Raw genomic sequence first — 22,554 nt, forward strand, 5'->3', positions numbered from 1 at the left:
GCCCTCCACAAACATTTTTTAAAAAAAGACACACAGACAACATCAAATGGAATACTAAACAAGATTCTGTGATCATCTTAAGGAGACAGAAACGATACTCAGCCAGGGGAAGCAGAATAAAAGTTCATAAAAGTTTCATAGCATTGAGTCTGTCATTGAAGGGCAGAGGGCATCTGGGAAAGAGATGGTGGTGAGGGAGAGAACTGCGTAAGCAAAGGTCCCGAGGCCAGAAAGCAAAGGCTATAAACCTTAAAACCAAATGGAACCTTGGCATTTACCAAATTAATTCTCTCCCCACTTCCACTGGCACATGACTTTTTCCCACTCACATTTTCACTTTATTGAGATTGCTTCCCAATAAAGTAGATGGATTCTAATGTGTTCTAATCCTCCTTGGGGGGGAAAAATACCATAAAACTAAGAGAGCAAATGAAAAATGACTTACCTGGAATGCAAAAAAGTCCTCCGCAGGCGCATTCATGATGTTGCAAATCTGAAAGCCATGGAGAGGAATAATGGAGTTTTGATTAGACTTGATAGAGTACACATCGAGGGCACTGGGCATGCTATTTTCAAAATTACCACATCCTTGCCCACGGCATTCACATTCTTTTCATTAGGTAGACGTGCTCAAGATGGTTTTGAATTATTAACTGAGGTTACCAAACAGGAAAGGTGCCTTATAAACATGACTTCTTACCATTTGCTTTACTTCTGAGTCATTTCTAAGCTTTGAGAAAGTTAAGGCTATAATTTGTCATTTTTAATAGCTGTATAGTGTCCTATTTTCTTTTTTTACATTAGCTTTTTTTTTCATATTTCATTTTTTTAGTTATACATATCCATACACCTATTCTTTTTCAGATGCTTTTCCCATATAGGTTATTACAGAGTATATGTAGAGTTCCCTGTGCTATACAGTAGATCATTGTTGATTATCTATTTTATATATAGCAGAGTATACATATTAATCTGAATCTCTGAATTTATCCCTCCTCTCCCCCCACCCCCGCTACCTTTCCCCTTTAGGTAACAGTAAGTTTATTTTCTAAGCTTGTGAGTCTGTTTCTGTTTTGTATGTAAGTTCATTTGTGTCTTTTTCTTTAGATTCCATACATACCTGATAGCATGTGCTTTGTAGATATCACATACAATCACTTATATGTGGAATCTAGCTTATTGTTTGTAGACTTTTTGATGATGGCCGTTCTGATCAGTGTAAGGTGATAACTTCATTGTCATTTTGATTTGCATTTATCTAATAATTAGTCATGTTGAGCATGTGTTTTTGGCCATCTGTATGCTTTCTTTGGAGAAATACCTATTTAGAATCTTCTGCCTAGTTTTTGATTGGGTTGTCCTTTTTTGGGGGATATAGATCTGTATGAACTTTTTGTAAATTTTGGAGATTAATCTTTTGTTGGTTACTTTGCAAATATTTTCTCCATTCTATAGGTTGTCTTTTTGTTCTGCTTGTGGTTACCTTAGCTACACAAAACTTTTAAGTTTAATTAGGTCTCATTTGTTTATTTTTGCTTTTATTTGCATTTCTCTAGGAGGTGGATCTAAAAAGATATTGGTGTGATTTATTTCAGAGAGTGTTCTGCCTCTGCTTTCCTCTAGGAGTTTTATAGATTCTGGTCCTACATTTAGGTCTTTAATTCATTTTGAGTTTATTTTTGTACGTGGTATTAGAGAATGTTTTAATTTCACTCTTTTACACATAGCTGTCCAGTTTCCCAGCACCACTTATTGAAGAGGCTGTCTTTTCTCCATTGTATATTTTTGCCTCTTTTGTCATAGAATTAATCGGCCATAGCTTATGGGTGTATTTCTGAACTTTTTATCCTATTCCATTGATCTATAAGTCTGTCTTTGTACTGACACCATACTGTTTTGGTTACTGTAGCTTTATAGTAAGGTGTCCCATTTTCTTTCCCCCTTTTGTTCAGGAATGGATTATGTCCAGTTTTTTTTTTAATTAATATAAATAATGCTACCGTAAACATTTCTGAAATGATTATATTTGTTTTGCCGGGCAAGAGTTTTTCCTTGTGGGATAAATGTCACAGCAGATGAAGAAATAAAAAGTGCTGTAGCTCTGGTAGGATGTTGCAAAATTTCTCTCCTGACAACTAGGCCAGTTTACTCTACTGCGCCAGTGATACTTATCTGATCCCTCCAGAGCCCTGCCCATGGGGCCAATGTTCAGATTTTTCCATAAGATGTTGCAGAAAACCCAAATGAACTTTTTGGCCTACCCAGTAGTAACCATCCAGGTTTTCTCTTTCTTCTCTTGCATTCTCTACCTTCTCATTACCCACTCACACCTCAGAAGACCACCTGCTGGTTTCTGTACCCACTCCCCTATCCCATCACCTTAACACCAAGCCTGTTCTCATTAGGGACATCAGTGACCTCCTAGTTGCCAAACCCAATGGGGACTTTCAGTTCTTATCTCACTGGATCACTTTTGTTGCATTTGGTATTCTCTATCTTTATTGAAATCTTCCACTTCCTTGGTTTCCATGACACTACCCACCCCTGGGTCTCCAGACGCTTCTGAACCCTTCTACCAATTTTCCTTCACACACTCTTCTTCTGCCACTCAATCTTTAAATGTTGGCATCCTCCAATATCCTACTTGAGTACCCCTCACTCTCCCTGGTGACTTTATCCACACTCATGGTTTCAAGTACCATCTGCTACTAGGAGCAAAATGGTCAAGGATTATAATATTTTCTATGCTATAATATCTTCTGCATTGTAGTCAGTATGAATCTCTACCTTTTGTTGACACAAATCTCCATCTCCATCCCTTATCTAACTCCACAGTGGCAGAGTCATCTCTTTAGCTACTTGCTGGACACCTACTCCTGAAAAGTCTCTGTCGCACCTTATCTGAAACTGATCTCAGCAGGTAACATCCAAACCTGGTGGCAGCATTATCCATCCAGTCTAGAAATCTGAAATTGGCTTTGACTCTTCTCTCCCTGTCTCTCTGCTCACAATCAGTCACAAAGCCCTCTCACTGTTAGATCTGAGTTCTGATCTTCCTCTCTCCACCTCCTCTTTGTTTGAGCTGTGAGTATTAAATGACCAAATGTATTTACTGCCTGGCATATCATAAGCACTCAGTGGCTGTTTAGTGTTCTTTACTGCCTCTGCCTTTGTTGAGATGTTCATCACCTCTTGTTTATGATGACATACTTTTCTCTCTGCTTCCAATCTTAAGTCTCTTCAGATCTATTTTCCAGGGAGCTTTCAGGATTTTCTTTCTAAAATGAAATTTATCGTGTCAACCTCTTACTTAAAAACCTGTCACCTGTGGATTGAAGTTCCACCCTCTTGATCTACCATCCAAAGCTGCTATGATCTGGCCCCTCCCTTTTTCCCTCTCAAGCCTCATCTCTTGCCATCTTCCTGTCTCAAACCTAACACTCCAGCTACTCCAAACTGCACACACCGTGTTGCTCCCAATCTCCAAGCTAGAGTTGTTGGCCTGTGTTGTTTTCTCCACCATGTTGCTTCCTGGTCCCTACCTGCCTTACCCCTATTTATTTTAAAATTCAACTCATACCAAAACACCCTGGAAAGTAAAGGCTTGTTTAGATGTCCCCTCACCCCGCCTACTTTGTGTTCCTAGAATATACCATGTACATCTCTATTGTGACCCTATTGCATTATAATATAAGTATCTGTTCATAAAGATACCTTCCATTTGATGATGAGCTTCAGGACAGAAATTATTTGACTCATCTATCTTTGTATCCCCACAGCCAGCTACAGCACCTGGCACATAGAGAATGCCCAATAAATAAACACCCTGATACATGAACAGTACTGTGTAGTGTGTGCCTGGGAAAGGATACAGAGATGAGTGGCCTCAGATTCAGGGGTGACGTTCTGCTAATACCCATGGCCCTTTTCTTGAGGGCAGGGGATGCTGTCACTTTACTCTGGACCCTGTGGGTAGGGCATGTGGGAGGCAGAGCATCTGAGCTCCACTGTGAGGTTAGAAATGTGGCAGGGATGGGGGCTTGGGAGGGGCAACCAGGTCTCTGGGATAAGAGGCTGGGTCTTGCTCTGTGGTGAGCCTCATGGACCAGCAAGTCATGACATTATCCCTGATATTTGCATAAGTATCTTTGGTTGTCAGGGAGACTTACACTTCTCTGTCTCATGTTTCTTCAAATGTCAATTTTGTGCACATCCCCTTGGACCAGCCATCAAGCGAGTTGAGAAACGAGAGAACCAGGCTTTGAGAGATCCATACTTGCCATAGTTTTTCCCACTCTCTTGATCTGAAATCCCTTTACTCTTCCACCTGATTCAAAACTCTCCCCCTTGAATGTTATATTACTTACCAGGCCATTTTGGGCAACATAAGTGGGGAGACCGCTCACCAAAGCCCAGTGGTCTGGAGGTGGGTTCCTGTCAAGACCAAAGACAGTGGTGACTTTTGAGGTGGGGACAGATGGGCTAAAAACTTGAAACTGGATCTTACCCTCCCTCTTCTCTCTGGTGGCTTCAAGTACCCCCCAAGATCAAGCCCCAAATCTTGGCTAAGCATCTTAGTGTCCAGATGTAGACACTGAGAAAAAAGTCATAAATCAGTTTTATGGATTTCATGCCAAGAGACAAAATTGATCCAACAGATGGTTACTGGCTGCCTAGCAAAACCAGATGCCATCATTTCCCTCCACCAGTCCTTATGGAGAGTGAGTTGCTCAATACCATGTAGTGTGAGGGAAACCCACCTAGGATGAGCTCCTACCACATGCCAAGCACTAAGCTAGGCGCTTTACATACTTATTTATCCCTCATTCCCAAGTGACTCAGATGGTAAAGCATCTGCCTGTATTGCAGGAGACCCGGGTTAGATTCCTGGGCCAGAAAAATCCCATGGAGAGGGGAATGGCAACCCATTCCAGTATTCTTGCCTGGACAATTCCATGGACAGAGGAACCCGGCAGGCTATAGTCCATGGGATTGCAAAGAGTCAGATATGACTGAGTGACTAACATACACAGCAATATCACAATTTAGATTTATATATTTATTTTATATGGTATATTTTTACTTGTTTATTGCTAAAAATACACAGAAAAATGTATTAAGAACTTCAGTTGTTTGAAAGTGAACACCTATGGAACCACATCTATGAAACTCTAACAACCTGTTGACACCTTGGAAATCCCTAACCTGCCCCTCCCACTCACAACCTTCTCCTGAACCCCAAAGGGAATGGTTGTCCCAACTTTATGATTCCTGCTTTTCTGTGGAGTTTTACCACCTGATTTCCTGTACCCTGTTTCACATATTTTTCAACTTCATTCAGGTGGAATCATTCAATGAACATGCATTATTTTGTTGGACTTCTTTTTCATGTCACTGTAATTCATTTGTTTGATAGACTTAAACTATTTTTCCTTGTAAGATTGCATATAATTTATGCATTATGTTGATGGACATCCCCTTAGTGTGAGGCTAACATGAGTATTGCTGCTTCCAACACTCTGGTGTATGCATGCTCTCAGTTCCATGTGGTATTTCTGGAGTAGAAATACTGGGTCATAAGATGTGCATATCTTCAACTTTACTCGAGAAAGCCAAACTGTTTTCTAAAACCCAATTTGCACTACCATAAGTGGTATATCAGAGTTGCCTTTGCTCCATGTCTCTGTCAATGCTTTAGTATTTTCTGACATTAAAAAAAGTATTTTTAGATTAATAAAGTTCTCTATGGAAATAATTGTAACATGTTTCTGTTAATGTGACAGACTTTATAGATTGATTGTTCTAATGTTAGCCTTGCATTCCTGGACTAAACTCAATTGGGTCATGATGTATAACCCTTTTTAATTATTATCTGATAAAATTTTATTTAGGATCTTTGCATCTAGGTTCACAAGTAAGCTTGGTATGAATTTTCCTTTTTCATACAGACTTTGTTGGGTTTTGGTGTCAAGTTTATACTAGTCATTTTTTCCCCCTCTATTCTCTTGGATAATTTGTATGAGAATTGTGTTATTTCTTCCTTAAATATTTAGTAAAACTCATCTCTGAAGGCATCTGAGCCTGAAATGTCTTTATGGAAGGGTTTTAATGTATTTTACTGTTATAAGACTATTGTGATTTTCTATTTCTCTGTGATTTATATTTAGTAGGTTTTATTTTTATAGAAATTTGCCTCTTTCATCTAGATTTAAAATATTCTGGGCATAATATCTTCTTATTGTATCCTGTTAGTGTCTATATGATTGTGGTTATTCCTCTTTTCCTTCCTGATACAGTTCATTCGAGTTCCTATTTTTCTTGCTCAGTCTTGCCAGAAATTCATCAATTTGATTAATCTGTCCAAGAAACCAACTTTTGGCATTTGTTCAATATTTTGTTAATATTTAATTAATTTCTGGGCTTATCTTTATTATTTTGAAAGGGTATGCTTGTTTGTTGTTAGTTTCTTGAGATAATGTGATGGATAACTCTGCCCCTCCAGAGTCACTTCCAACCTGCTCCTCCCTGTCACGGGAGGCGTCACGGGAGGCCAGTCTGTGTGGATTCCATCAACGGGGTGTCTGGCCTTCTAGCTTCTGACTGAGTTTAGACTGAAGAGAAGACCTAGCCAAAACTACAGGGCGGTAGAACAGGAAGGTCAGGCTATTTATTTCCCTGGGTTCCTCCTGGCAGCGTTGCTCTGAGTTTGTTTTGTCTGCACTTCTCTAAGGATGGCCTGCTCTACATTACTGTTTCTCCTCACCACATTCTAGAAATTTCCTTAGGGCCCAGAAGTGCTTACAACTTTACTACTAAAATATTCTCTTGTGGTTGGTTTCCTTCATTCCATCCACACACGCACCTCTGTAATTCATCCCTTTGGAAATAAACCCTCCTTGATTTACCCCGATTTTTAAAAAAATATTTCTTTGACTGCTCTGGGTCTTAGTGATGGTACATGGAATCTTTAGCTGCAGCATTCAGACTCTTAGTTGCGGAATGTGGGATCTAGTCCCCTGACTAGGATCAAACCCAGGCTCCCTGCACTGGGGGCGGAGAGCCTGAGCCACTGGACCACCAGGGAAGCCCCCAAATACCCTAATTTAAATGTGACACCTAGTATCTGTTGGGGCCCTGGCTGATATAATTTTGGTACATAGTTTATTACTTTATTTTTTATTATTTTCTAGTATGAAAGTATAATACTGTAAATTTCACCTTAGGTATGATATCACTGCATCACATTGGTTTTATCACATATCATGTGATATTGTCGTTCTCTTCAGTTCAGAAAATATAATAATTTCCACTGAGTTCTTCTTTTACCCATGGATCATATGGAAGTGTATTCCTTTTTTTCCCCATAAAAGTAGTTTCTAGTTTCCAAGCACATGGAGATTTTTTTCTAATTAACTCTTTGTTATTAGTTTCTAGCATATTTTCATTGTGACTAGAAGACATCTCTGTATGATTTCAATCATTTGAGGTTTGTTTTATGGTCTGTTATATCATCAGTTATCATAAATGCACAGGTATTCTTGAAAAGACTGAGAGTTCTGTAGTTTGGGTGTGAGATGTCATGTTTTATTAATGTATGTATCCATTAGATTGTTTGGTAATTATCTTATTTAAATATTCTCTATTCTGTTTATTTTAGTCTACTGTAGCAATTAGCAAACATGAATTTGTCTACACATTCTTAAGTTTCTGCCAGTTTTTGCTTTCTTTTGGAGGCCACATTGTTAAGCATACACACATTTGTAAATTCTTCCTAGAAAGTCAAGTTAAATTGACCCCTTTATTATTCAATTCAGTTCAGTTCAGTTGCTCAGTCATGTCCAACTCTTTGCAACCCCATGAACCACAGCACGCCAAGCCTCCCTGTCCATCACCAACTCCCGGAGTCCACCCAAACCCATGTCCATTGAGTCGATGATGCCATCCAACCATCTCAACCTCTGTTGTCCCCTTCTCTTCCTGCCCTCAGTCTTTCCCAGCATCAGGGTCTTTTCCAATGAGTCAACTCTTCACATCAGGTGGCCAAAGTATTGGAGTTTCAGCTTCATCATCAGTCCTTCCAATGAACACCCAGGACTGATCTCCTTTAGGATGGACTGGTTGGATCTCCTTGCAGTCCAAGGGACTCTTCAGAGTCTTCTCCAACACCACAGTTCAAAAGCATCAATTCTTTGGCACTCAGCTTTCTTTATAGTCCAATTCTCACATTCATACATGACCACTGGAAAAACCATAGCCTTGACTAGATGGACCTTTGTTGGCAAAGTAATGTCTCTGCTTTGTCTGCAAAGTAATGTCTATGCTGTCTAGGTTGGTCATAACTTTCCTTCCAAGGAGTAAGCATCTTTTAATTTCATGGCTGCAATCACCATCTGCAGTGATTTTGGAGCCCAGAAAAATAAAGTCAGCCACTGTTTCCCCATCTATCTGCCATGAAGTGATGGGACCGGATGCCATGGTCTTAGTTTTCTGAATGTTGAGTTTTAAGTCAATTTTTTCACCCTCCTCTTTTACTTTCATCAAGAGGCTCTTTAGTTCTTCACTTTCTGCCGTAAGAGTGGTGTCATCTGCATATCTGAGGTTATTGATGTTTCTCCTGGCAATCTTGATTCCAGCTTGTGCTTCCTCCAGCCCAGCGTTTCTGATGATGTACTCTGCATATAAGTTAAATAAACAGGGTGACAATATACAGCCTTGACGTACTCCTTTTCATATTTGGAACCAGTCTGTTGTTCCATGTCCAGTTCTAACTGTTGCTTCCTGACCTGCATACAGGTTTCTCAAGAGGCAGGTCAGGTGCTCTGGTATGCCCATCTCTTTCAGAATTTTCTGCAGTTTATTGTGATCCACACAGTCAAAGGCTTTGGCATAGTCAATAAAGCAGAAATAGATGCTTTTCTGGAAGTTTCTTGCTTTTTTGATGATCCAGTGGATGTTGGCAATTTGATCTCTGGTTCCTCTGCCTTTTCTAAAACCAGCTTGAACATCTGGAAGTTCACAGTTCGTGTATTGCTGAAGCCTAGCTTGGAGAATTTTAAGCATTACTTTACTAGCCTGTGAGATGAGTGCAATTGTGCGGTAGTTTGAGCATTCTTTGGCATTGCCTTTCTTTGGGATTGGGATGAAAACTGACCTTTTCCAGTCCTGTGGCATTAAGAAGTGATTATTTTTACTAATGTGCACCTTGACACCTATTTTTATCTAATAGTAACATAGTTACATCAGTTTTCTTTTGATTATCATTTGCGAGGCATATCTTTTGTTCATTCTTTCATTTTTTCTGTATGATCTTTTAGATAGGTCTCTTGTAAACAGGATATATGGTATTTCTTCATATATCAGTATATCTTGAAACTCATCAGTTCTTAGGAGAACCCAGCCTGTTTGATCTTAACTGCCTGACCCCTGCAGTGCAAGTGCAGTCCTAACCACTGGACTCCCAGGAAATTCCCAAGAACCATTTCTTATACACACCTGAGAAAGATAATATTCTGCCAGTTAATCTGTAATACAAGGCTTTTGAACTTAAAATTATTTATGAATATCAACAGAGCTCGTTTAGCATTTAGATTTAGGTTTTTATCATATCTCACATCTTTCTCCTGTCTCTTTGCGCCATTCAAAGCTGCTTTTTGTTTTGGTGTTGCATCATAGTATAATCTCTTGAAGTTACTTCTGGGAATTTATATTAAGTTCAGTGTGGATATAGCCCCATTGTAGAATGCAGCAAGGTGGATGTTATCAGAGACTAGAGGATGTGATGCTTGGTGAGAAGTGGTGAGATGGGGAACGCTGTGAGCTGTGATAACTCTGAACACAGACAATGAGTCTGATAAACTGGCACCTCTAGAGAAGTGGTCAGAGAACAGGACGGGGGCAGAGTATGCCGTTCACAAGAAAAAAAAAAAGAAAAGAAATGAATTTAGAAAAGACTCAGTCATTGTATAAACAGGACTGAACAGAGAAAACCCAGAAACTCAGGAACGTAAAGCAATCTCTCATCCCTCATCAGGAAAAGATAAACCAGAGAACTGGGTTATCTGAGTGACTGCACTATCAAAATTCTCTGGCAACAGTTGAGGCCTCCCACACGCACTGTTTAAGGATTGAGGTAACCTGCAATAAATCTCCTCATGTGAACCAGAAATGAGAGGAAAGGTGAGGCTCTCCACAGAGGCTGATTCTGGCCTCAAGGAGTCTGAAGTTCACTTGGGAAACAGCCAAGCCTCAGACAGAACTGTGGGCATGGATCCTGGCACCCATAGAGGATTCGAATAGATAAAAAGACAACTGAGTTTTGGGACATGGTCTCCTGACCAAAAAGTTCATGCTTATATGCAAAACATTCTTGACTGTTGGAATCTTAAAATGGCCTTTGAGGCCCCACCACCTGCAGGTAGGCCTCACCCTCTGGGATTTTAGCCTTTTTGTTACCCTCCTTGATCACCTAAGACATTAGAGGGGACTTCCCTGGTGGTCTAGTGGTTAGGACTCTGAGCTGTCCCTGCTGAGGGCGCAGAATCAATCTCTGGGGAACTAAGATCCCACATGGTGCAACCAGAAAAAAAAAAGACACTAGAGAGTAAGCTTTCTTTGGGGTCTGAGTCACTTCCTTTGCTAACTTCCTTCCTTTCCCTCACCCTCTGCCTTAGGCCCCAGATGTGCCTCCACAGAAAACCATTGAAAAGCCCTGATCAGATCCATGGTCTCATTCCATAGAGAGGCCACTTACTAAACTGGACTTGGGACTTGAACTCACAGCAGCTGACTAAGAATCCAGCCTCATTTTCCAGCCTGCATGATCTTTCCCACCCTTCTGCATGGTCTCTTTGTTGCTCTGCCTGAGTGGGTGGCCTTCTTGGGTTTGGTTAGTGTTGATTTTTGAATGAGTGTGTTATGGACACCAATGCACCTGCAATTCTGCACGTTTGGAGAAGAGACTTACGGGATGACTTTAATGTCTTCTTTGCCATGCAGGATGTAGTCAATGACCTTGTAAAAGTTGATTTCCTAGGCAGAAGAGAGAGAAATATATACTTTCAGAGTCTGAGACAGAACTGCAGCAGGAGTGTGTCCTTGAGACAGGCTTTGTTCTTTCCCCTGTGCCCTGGGGTTTTCCAGAAGCACTGGCCTGACCCTCTGAGGGTGTGTCCCAGTGCCCCTGGAGCTCACTGCCAGCTGAGTCTCAAGATTCATCCTGCTCTTCCTTGGAGCCAGCTCACAGTGGCCAGGCAGGGGATGGGATCTGGGGCTTCAAAAGGAGTAGGAAGTGTTCTGAGGGGGCCTAGGGGTTCGGTACAAGGAGAAAAGATTACTACTGGAGTCTAGTGAGAGAGGAAGATGGAAGGGGGCTCCTGTCCCATTAGCATCATCGTCAACCCAGCCATCCTCCATGCAGAGTCAGCTTCATGGTCACAGCCCCTTCCTCCTTCACTCAGCTCCTCTCTCTGCTTCATCAGCTCTTTCAGACTTGGCTTCCCAATCATGCCCCATGCATCCCATTCACTTTCCACCTCCTCCATCCCTCCTACCTCCTTGCACCATTAAAACCCCCATTCTCTTACAGTAGATCTGTTCAATTACGTGAAAAATGTAATTGGGGGAAAATCCATTACCTTATTAAAATGTCTAAACACCTACATGTGATAGGAATGTTAGCATTTTACAAATATGAAAACTGAGACCCAGAAAGGAGAAAGGACACATTTATTATAAGACAGTGAACCAGGATCAGAACCTAGGCCCTTGACTCCAGTCTGAGAGCTCTTTGTGCTGTGTCACTTAAGGTTCATCGGCTTAAATAGTGTGTTCCTCTCTGTATCACCCTCACCTAGAACAGGGTTACTCAAAGTGTGGTCCCTGGATTGGTACCAGTCTGTACACTATTTATTACTATTCCATGATGAGATAAAAACAGAAATTGGCAGTCAGTGTTTAGAAACTTTTATAGGAATTTGACTGAGTTAGGTTATGTCTGCTGAAACTAATAATTTTTAAAAGACTTAACATTTTATATGTCTTCTAAAATTTTTAGAAGACAATTTTTTCAAATATAGACCTTTATCATATCTTTAAAAGTATTAGTCCAGAATGAATTGGAAATTTTAAAAAATTATTCCTTAACACAGGCATTTTGAGAAGTATCACCCTAGAGTTTAAAATGTAGATATCTGAGCCCACCCAGGCCACCTGACCCAGAACCTCCACAAATAGAAATTCCTTATCTAGTCAAGGTGCCTAGCTGAGAGGTAATTGTGACCTGCAGGATCATGAAGGAGAAGGAGACACTCTGCCCCTCAGTGCTCAGTTTGAAGCAGCTACAGTGACTGAGCCCTTTCAGAGCACCCATGGCTGCTCCAGGGTAGGTAAGAGCTACCTGCAGCAGGAAGCATGCAAGGGGAGGCCAGGTGCCCCCTGCAGCACGATGAAATGGAGTCAGGGATAGATCCATAGTGCAAAGGCTCAGGCTCTGGTCTTGGTTCCACTTGGTGTCCTCTCTGGGCCCCAGCGGTAAGATGGGTGGTGCTTGTTTGTTGTCAGTATCAAGTAGCAGAACTCTTTCTCCTCACAAAGCATAGGCCTTACTCCTAGAAAGCAGAGGAAAGTAACGCCACCCTGATGGGAGCAGAGTCTGGTACCTCGAGATCCTGCATCTCTGGGTTCTCCCTCACTCCCTGTCCTATCCTCTACTGCCCCATTCACCCCTGGCTGAGGCAGCCACTGTGGAAACCTAGGATTCTAAAGATAATCCGGGAATTTAAAACACTGAACTGGAGAATCTGTAAAGCCCATTCCAGCTTTGAGTCTAAGATTGTAGGTGGATAGTAAGCATGAACAGCCTTTTATAGATTAAAATGCACATATTCTTTGACTCAGTAATTCTACATATGCTAATAAATCCTATAGATATATACCCAAATGTAGGTAAAACCATTGTTTTCCCCACCTAGGGCTCTCAGCCAGACTGCTTTAAAAAGCCTAGAGATAGTTGATGTCCATCCCTTGGAGATGATTGAAAAACAGTGCCTGCACATAGTGGGTGCTTGTCTTCAGAGTTGTATCTGTGTTGATAGGGAAAGATGCCAAATATTCTCAGGTGGGAAAGTAAGGCACAGAATAGAATTATCACATTTGTCAAGGTGAGTGGTGGAGGAATTCATTCATTTGTTGTTGTTCAGTCACTAAGTTATGTCCAACTCTTTGAGACCCCATGGACTACAGCATACCAGGCTTCCCTGTCCTTCACTATCTCCTGGATTTTGCTCAAATTCATGACCATTGAGTCAGTGATGCTATCTAACCATCTCATGCACTGTTGCCCTCTTCTCTTTTTGCCTTCAGTCTTTCTTAGCTCAGGGTCTTTTCCAATAAGTTGACTTTTTGTATCAGGTGGCCAAAGTACTGGGGCTTCAGCTTCAGCATGAGTCCTTCCAATGAATATTCAAGGTTGATTTCCTTTAGGATTGACCAGAATTATCTCCTTGCAGTCCAAGGGACTGTCAAGAGTCTTCTCCAGCACCACAATTTGAAAGCATCAGTTCTTTGGTGTTCAACCTTCTTTATGGTCCAAGTCTCACACCCATACCTGACTACTGGAAAAACCATAGCTTTGACTATATGAACCTTTGTCAGCAAAGTAATGTCTCTGCTTTTTAATATGCTGTCTAGGTTTGTTATAACTTTTCTTCTAAGGAGCAAGCATCTTTTAATTTCATGGCTGCAGTCATCTGAAGTTTTGGATTTTGGAGCCCAAGAAAATAAAATTTGTCACTGCTTCTACTTTTTCCCCTTCTACTTGCCATGAAATGATGGGACCAGATGCCATGATCTTAGTTTTTTATATGTTGAGTTTTAAGCCAGCTTTTTCACTCTCCTCTATTACCCTTATCAAGAGGCTCTTCAGTTCCTCATCACTTTCTGCCATTAGAGTGGTATCATCTACATATTTAAGGTTGTTGATATTCCTCCTAGCAATCTTGATTCCAGCTTGTGATTCATCCAGCCCAGGATTACTCTGCCTAAAAGTTAAATAAGCAGGGTAACAGTGTACAGCCTTGATGTACTCCTTTCCCAATTTTTAACCAGTCCATTGTTCCATGTCCACTTTTAACTGTTTCTTCTTGACCTGCATACAGGTTTCTCAGGAGGCAGGTAAGGTGGTCTGGTATTCCCATCTCTTTAAGAATTTTCCACAGTTAGTTGTAATCCACATAGTAAAAGGCATAAGTGTAGTCAATGAAGCAGAAGTAGATGTTTTTTTGGAATTCCCTTGCTTTCTGTATGATCCAGTGCTAAGTCGCCTCAGTCACATCCAATTCTTTGCAGTCCTATGGACTATAGCCCTTCAGGCTCATCTGTCCACGGGATTCTTCAGGCAAGAATACTGGAGTGGGTTGCCATGCCCTCCCTCAGGGGATCTTCCCGACACAGGGATCAAACCCTTGTCTCTTATGTCTCCTGCATTGGCAAGCAGGTTCTTCACCTAGCGCCACCTGGGAATCCCTATTATCCAATGAATGCTGGCAATTTGATCACTGGTTCCTCTGCCTTTCCTAAAACGAATGGATGAGGAAGCTGTGGTACATATACACCATGGAATATTACTCAGCCATTAAAAAGAATTCATTTGAATCAGTTCTAATGAGATGGGTGAAACTGGAGCCCATTATACAGAGCGAAGTAAGCCAGAAAGATAAAGACCATTACAGTATACTAACACATATATATGGAATTTAGAAAGATGGTAACGATAACCCTATATGCAAAAAAAGAAAAAGAGACTCAGATGTATAGAACAGACTTGTGGACTCTGTGGGAGAAGGTGAGGGTGGGATGTTTCAAGAGAACAGCATCAAAACATGTATATCTAGGGTGAAACAGATCACCAGCCCAGGTTGGATGCATGAGACAAGTGCTCAGGTCTGGTGCACTGGGAAGACCCAGAGGGATGGGATGGAGAGGGAGGTGGGAGGGGGGACCGGGATGGGGAATACATGTAAATCCATGGCTAATTCATTTCAATGTATGACAAAAACCACTGCAATGTTGTAAAGTAATTAGCCTCCAACTAATAAAAATAAATGGAAAAAAAAATAAAGTAAGATGTGGGTAACTTCAAAAATAAAAAAATAAAAAAATAAACCCAGCTTGTATATGTACATACAGAAATATCCATAGGCATTTGAGAAAGATAGACCACTCATAGTGGCTGCCTAGCTGCCTCAAGGCAGGCTAGATTTCTGTACTGTACTCTTTCATATGGTGTGAGCTCTTCTCTGTTGTCATGTATTACTTTTTCAGGAAATATAAACAATTGTGCTAAGAACATTTTAAAACTATGAAGTCATATCCTATGGGCAGTTCTAGAAATCTGCTGGGCCTTTGGCAGAGCTGTTTCCTCCTGGCCGGGGAGATGGCTTTCTTGCTTCAGGGTCATCTGTCCTTGAACCTGGGCTGTTCGCTGCTCCCCTAGGCAACCTGCTGGCTCTCTGCGCCTGGTAGACTGCCCTACCCAGAGGTCTCTGCCAGATTCCTTTAGAAAGATGAGAGATGGACTTTTTTCTTTTAAACTTAACATGAGACTCAGTTTTACCTTCACAGAGAGCAACAGAAAAATCAGTGTTCTCTAGATAAATAGAACTTTTTCCACATGCTGTAGCTCAGCCAAGTTACTTTCAAGGCCATATTCATGTAGGAGTCCACCCGCTTTTGGAAAATCAAAACCAAGCCATCAATGAGTGCCTTTGTCACCTTGCACCTAAGCAGCTGACACAGTAACACAGGGTCTTTGAAAGAGCCAGATATAGCCAGAGCCAGATCATCATGAATGGAAATATACCAGTTTTAAAAGAAGTGCCATTTTTGTTTTTTTCATGAAGCCTACATAGCTGTTTTTCATAATGAAAGCACACACACATACAATGCTTTATTTTTAAAAGGAGATGAAGTGAGGTAGAGCTGCTTTGGGAGAGCTTCAGACCCAAGATTCGGGGAGCTTAATTGGTCAAAAGCCAGACAGAAACTGTGTTTCTAGCGTGAACATGGCAGATCAATTGTAAGAGTGATGTTAGAAGGCAACAGGGGATGTTAAGCAGCATGATTGCAATGATAGTTACCCGAAAGAAAAGCATCCAGAGTTTGAAACTGTGTAAATGATTTTTCCCCTTCAAGCCTTTAATGTCTCTACTATCCAATAGACATAAAGAGAATGTTGTTTTTATTTAGTTGCTCAATTGTATCCAACTCTTGCAACCCCATGGACTATAGCCAGCCAGGCTCCTCTGTCCATGGGATTTCTCAGGCAAGAATACTAGAGTAGGTTGCCATTTTCTTTTCCAGGGGATCTTCCTGACCCAGGGATTGAACCCATGTCTCCTGCTTATCAGGCAGATTCTCTTCTGTTGACCTACCTGGATACCTCCTCCATAGACTGACGAGAAGAGTATATTCGCAGACTCCAGGTGAAGTGACCGGCAGAGAGTGAGACTTATGTTGCCATGGTTGTCGGAGTGCCTACCAAGTCAGTGTGATTCGCTTTAGCCACCATGGCCTGCCTAGGTCAGCTTGATTACCTGGGTGTTCCACATGAGGAAGGGGAGGCTCCGAGAGGCGTCCAAGGCCACACAGCCAGCTGCTGGAGCAGGGACCTGAATTTAGTCTTCCTCCCTTCAACCTATGCTCTTTCCAGAAGATCTGCTTTTGTCCAGTCCTGTCCTGCTGTGTCTGGGCCCCGGCTCAGGCCTCTCTGTGTTTTCCTCACCAACTGTGTCCTAAACATCAAACTGCCTTTGGAGATAAATTCGGTGACAGCATTCCACAGAAGAGAAAATGCAGACCCGAAGGGGTTATTTGACCAAGCTTGCCCTACAGGCCAGCAACCCACTAAGACCAAAGCTCTTTGTCTCCTGGCCTTTTCCATTGCAACATAGCATGTCACACTCTTACCAAGACTGAGTCATCGCTGCATGAGCTGGAGGAGGGTTTGAGGAAGAAAAGTTTTACCCATGAGTGTGCTGGTCACCTCAGTGAAACTAAAGCTTCTGAAATGATCAGATGATGAGCATCCCTTTTAGGCTGGAGCTTAGTGAGAAAATGTCCTTTTCAGTTCAATCTTTTTTTTAAAAAAAAAAACCTTTTATTTTATATTGAAGTACAGCCAATTAACAATGTTGTGATAGTTTCAACTGGACAGCAAAGGGCCTCAGCGATACATATAAATGTGTCTTCTCCCCCATCTTCAGTTCAATCTTGAAGATAAGGATCCTCAAGACTGAAGAACCAGATAAGTTAGATAGGGCCTGATATTTCTCTAGGCCTTCTGGAGTTGGAGATGACCTCTGACCACAGGGCTCAGCTCAGAGAGCTAAATATTAAAGCAGCCCAGAAAATTGAAATTAATTGAAGTTGGTGGAGTCTGAAAGCTAGAGTGGTCTCTACCCTAGTTTCGAAAATTCTAAATTTCTGGAAGAAACAAAACCAACTCATATGTGAATTCGATGAAAACTCAGTAGTAACATCTCAACTATGCCAATACAGCAAGCTGTACTTAAAAAGAAAAAAATGTCCGCAAACAGTTTTCTGACAGCAGTACATGATGTTAGCCTTGCAGAGTTAGTCCTCCAAAATGAAAACATGAAATTGTATGGGCAAAATAGTAGTTTGAAACTGGACAGCGGCAGATTATAAAGGTCATTTTGGATACAGCTCAGCAGACATTGTTGATTCCAAGGTTGAAATCTTTTCTGATGTGTATATGAAGCTCACAGCCAGGGTGTTAATTCTGAATACCTAGAGTTTGAATTAAGGTTAAATAAGGTCTGTCATGGAGAAGGCAATGGCAACTCACTCCAGTACTCTTGCCTGGAAAATCCCATGGACAGAGGAGCCTGGTGGGCTGCAGTCCATGGGGTCGCTAAGAGTCAGACACGACTGAGCGACTTCACTTTCATTTTTCACTTTCATGCATTGGAGAAGGAAATGGCAACCCTCGCCAGTATTACTGCCTGGAGAATCTCAGGGACAGGGGAGCCTGGTAGGCTGCCCTCTATGGGGTTGCACAGAGTCGGACACGACTGAAGTGACTTAGCAGCAGCAGCAAAGTCTGTCACACACACACACACACACACACACACACACACACACACACTGTCCTTTATTTTGGATAGGGTTAGTGTTGGCTGGACCCACTCCAGTGTTCTTGCCTGGAGAATCCCAGGGACGGGGGAGCCTGGTGGTCTGCCGTCTATGTGGTCGCACAGAGTCGGACACGACTGAAGCGACTTAGCAGCATCAGCAGTGTTGGCTGGGGGGAATCAGGCCTCTTAGCAGAAATGATATACCATTTCAGACAGCCTGGAAGGTTTTGTGAGACTATTACTGGACTAAAGCTCAATTCAGCACATAGCTATGCTGCTTACTTATTCTATGTGGCCTCAGCTAAAGACATTTTACAGGTTCTGTAGGCCATTTGAGTGCCAGGTCTGTTTATCCTGCTTCATCTTTGCATCCCCACATATTTCATTACAGCTTCTCTAAAGTGTTTATGTCCCATCTTTAAAATGTAGCAATAGTAGGAGGCCAGAGGTCACAGAGTGAAATGCCAAGGGAGACCTAATAGAAACAAAAGAGAGGAGGCAGCCAGGGCTACACAAGAGGGAGTCAGGGGGACTGTGGCAAACTAGGGAACTCAGGCCAGGCTGCAAGGAGGCAGCTGCTACTCAGGTCCAATCAAATTTACCCTGTGGGATGGGGGTGGGGGGACTGTGCGTTTTTGAATGACCTGCCACCTTTTCAAAAGGATCTGAGAATCTAGACATTTATTGGAAATAAATAACTGAAAAACGTTCATAGCTAAACATATTTATCTATTGACTGGAAATGACCTCCCGGCTATTAATGTGTACATCTAGATTAGATTTTGAGATTCTTTACAGCTTAAGTCTACAGTTCTGCTGAGTGAATCGTTAAGCAGGTTGCTTGATCTTTCTGGAGTTCTTTCCTCATCTATGGAATAAGAATATTTTTCCTCTTCTGTCAGTCCCACCAGGTTGTTGTGAAACTCCAGTGAGATATTAAAACACCTTACAAATTACAGGGCTTGAGCAATCATGAGGAATTACCATAATTTCAAAGGCGACGACGCAACCCAGAAGAGATAAATACCTAAGTGGTAGAAAAACTTCAGCAGGGCCTATAGTGCCTTACATTATATTTCATTAAACATTTATTCATACTGAACAGGCCAGAGAGAGACCTACCCTTCCATCCGGAGTCCTGGGACCAGCGTAGGGTGGAGCCTCACCCATCAGGACTGGCCACACATCAAAAAATTCCTAGGATTGAGAAAAACAATAATTATGTGTCTTGAAAGCAGATTGAAAAAGGAGATTAAGAAAAGAAGACTCACCTGGATGACTCATCTATCACTGAAATTTGGAAGATGGGAAGAACTCAGTAGAACCTAAGCTTGGCAGGGCTGCAAGATTCTCTAGACTTGGAAAAAGTCAATTATGTCTGTGCTTCAAAATATATCAGTATCATCAGAACTGGATCTGTTTAATCAATAACCAAGAAGTGGGAGCTAAGCAAGAGCAACCGCATACTTCCTCTGCTGTGGGACATGAGAAGGAAAAAGAGGACTCAATGGCCAAGAAATTTACCTTACATACCTGCTAAACATGTGATCAAATGTTTAGCTAGAACAATGTTTCTTGCAGTATCATTTATAGCAGTGAAAAATTAGAAAAAACCTACAATGGCACAGTGGTAAAGAATCTGCCTACAATGCAGGAGACATGGGTTTGATCCCTAGGTCAGGAAGAGTCCCATGGAATAGGAAATGGCAACCCACTCCAGTATTCTTGCCTGGAGAGCCCCATGGACAGAGGAGCCTGGACAGAGGGCTACAGTCCATGGGCTCACAAAGAGTTGGATATGACTTAGTGACTGAGCAGGAAGGATCCAAAAGGAGGAGACTTATTAAATCAATTATGGTACATCTAGTAACAAGCATATTACAGATGTGTATGTATTGATTAAAGAGATGTCCATGATACATCAATGAGTAAAAAATGTGAAGTGATAAAGATACATAGATCATGTGACCCCAATGGTTTAACTCTATATAGAAAATGCTCTCAAAGAATTCACAACAAAGCATTAACAATTGATTTTCTCGGGGGATGTGAATGAGATTATTTAGCAATTCTTCCTTAATAAAATGTATGGCTTTCATAATAAAAACTTTTTTTCCCAAACAAGGGAGGAGAAGCAATGGTGCCAAATATGGACAGATAGACCTTTATCTGAGCTCCAACAGGAAAGGATGACACCTGTAAGATAACTGGCAAAGACAGGGGCAGAGAGAGGAGAGAAAAGGGTCAGCAAAGGCTCTGCATGGTCATGCAGCCCCAGGAGAAGAAACTGACTAGGATGCCACACAGGCTTCCTTGCTGCTTCTCCACCGGTTTGTCTACAGCGCATGCTGCTGCACACTTGGGTTGGGCCAAATCCGGGCCTGAGGAGGAGGCCTCTGTCCTCCAGTGCCTCTCTGTTCACTTATCTGCTGTGTTTAGAGACAGTGATCCACTCACTCTGGGCTATCATGGGCAGGATGTCAAGCCCCTCTGCTTCTTGACCTCTCTCTCTCTCTCATTGAACATATCTGTTGTGGTGGTTTGTCTGCTCTTACATCATCCAGAGGGCAAGCAGATGGGAAGTGATGATCACATGACATTCACATTTCATGTCCTCACCCTTCTGCCCTGTTGAACTCTTCCTCTTGACTATTGACAACAGGAAGCAATTCAGTTCTGGGTGAAAATGAGAACTGGGGACCTACCTAAGCTCCACAACATGCTTGGTGCTGGCTAGAGACAAGGTACAGTTCATGCCCAGAGGAATCTACTATCTCCTGGAGGAGACAACTTAGCCCTTGAGTGACTTTAGTAAGGTAGCCAGGGTAAGAATCAAAACAGTAATGAAAAGAGAACACAAATGTTAGAGGAGACCAGAGGAAGGATATCAGGCTGACACTGTCAAGGTCAAACACTGCATGGTTTTGAGGATTGTCCTGAGGAGGAGCAGATGTCAACAAAGGGTGGGCTGGAATGTGGGGCATGTTTGTGCCTGCCTTCCTCTGTCTCCGTCTCTCTTATTTCTAAACAGCCTTCCTGAGATATAATTCATACACCATGTGATTCGCCCTGTTTAAGTGTACAATTCAGTGGCCTTTATTGACATTTTTCATAATGTCAATACTTCAGTTAAGAATTTAGCTATCCGGGGTAGGGCAAGAGGGCAGGGGAGGGGGAAGTGAACTGGTTCTTAGAGTGATTATAGGCAACCCAGCCCACTTCTAATTGCTAGATTGTTCCATCTATTGGGGATGACTAAATCAGGATATTCTCACTTAAATGTGACTTTCCCTTTTGAGGGAGAGTTCAAAAGAAACAGAGGGCAGAACTGCAGCTCAAAGCTGTGTTTTGATCTTTTAAGATACAAACTGAGCACCTTAAAATGGACTCTTGAATTCAACTACTCAGAAATTCTGATTAAAAAAGAACCATTCCCACTATGGAAGATGTAGGGAGATTCCTTAAAAAACTAGGAATAAAACCACCATATGACCCGACAATCCCATTCCTAGGCATATACCCTGAGGAGACCAAAATGGAAAAAGACACATGTATCCCATTGTTCATTACAGCACTATTTACAATAGCTAAAACATGGAAGCAACCTAGATGTCCATCGACAAATGAATGGATAAAGAAGTGGTGGTATATATACACAATGGAATATTACTTAGCCATAAAAAGAATGCATTTGAGTCAGTTCTGATGAGATGGATGAACCTAGAACCTATTATACAGGGTGAAGTGAATTAGAAAGAGAAAGATAAATATTGTTTTCTAACACATAAATATGGAATCTAGAAAAATGGTACTGAAGAATTTATTTATTTACAGGGCAGCAATTGGAGAAACAGACATAGAGAATAGACTTATGGACATGGGGAGAGGGGAGGAGAGGGTGAGATATATGGAAAGAGTAACATGGAAGCTTACATTACCATATGTAAAATAGATAACCAACTGGAATTTGCTGTATGGCTCAGGAAACTCAAACAGGGGCTCTGTATCAATCTAGGGGGGTGGGATGGGACAGGAGATGGGAGGGAGGCTCAAAAGGGAGGGAATATATGTGTACCTATGGCCTGATTTGACAGAAAACAACAAAATTCTGTAAAGCAATTATCCTTCAATGAAAGATTAATAATAATAAAAAAGAACCATTCATTTATATGAATTCATTTAGTGCTTTCTGAAGGAGTATCAGAGTGTTATTGCTGGATTTAGCCATGTTTGGCAAAATATTTGTTTCAGGAATTTACCAAAATCAAATGGATGGCTGCACTAAAACCAGAAGTTCCCTGAAATCAGTATATGACTCAACTGCACCAGAGTCACTTAGGGAGATATTTTAAAGTAAAAAATCAGAATAATAAACCCGTGAATATATGAAAATCTGGTATAT

General features: G+C 41.6%; 1 protein-coding gene across 1 annotated transcript in view; it reads right to left on the reverse strand.

The window, feature by feature from the left end:
- PDE6A (phosphodiesterase 6A) overlaps window positions 1–22,554 on the reverse strand; it is a 76,511-nt gene that overhangs the window by 33,428 nt on the left and 20,529 nt on the right. The window contains exons 5-8 of the mRNA XM_020885379.2: window positions 19,275–19,349; window positions 10,964–11,028; window positions 4,368–4,434; window positions 446–493 (exon numbers count right to left, since the gene is read on the reverse strand). Coding sequence (XP_020741038.2) covers window positions 446–493; window positions 4,368–4,434; window positions 10,964–11,028; window positions 19,275–19,349 — 255 coding nt within the window. The remainder of the gene's footprint in view (window positions 1–445; window positions 494–4,367; window positions 4,435–10,963; window positions 11,029–19,274; window positions 19,350–22,554) is intronic.

The sequence above is a fragment of the Odocoileus virginianus genome, chromosome 3 (assembly GCF_023699985.2).
Source record: "Odocoileus virginianus isolate 20LAN1187 ecotype Illinois chromosome 3, Ovbor_1.2, whole genome shotgun sequence".
NCBI classification, from domain to species: domain Eukaryota; kingdom Metazoa; phylum Chordata; class Mammalia; order Artiodactyla; family Cervidae; genus Odocoileus; species Odocoileus virginianus.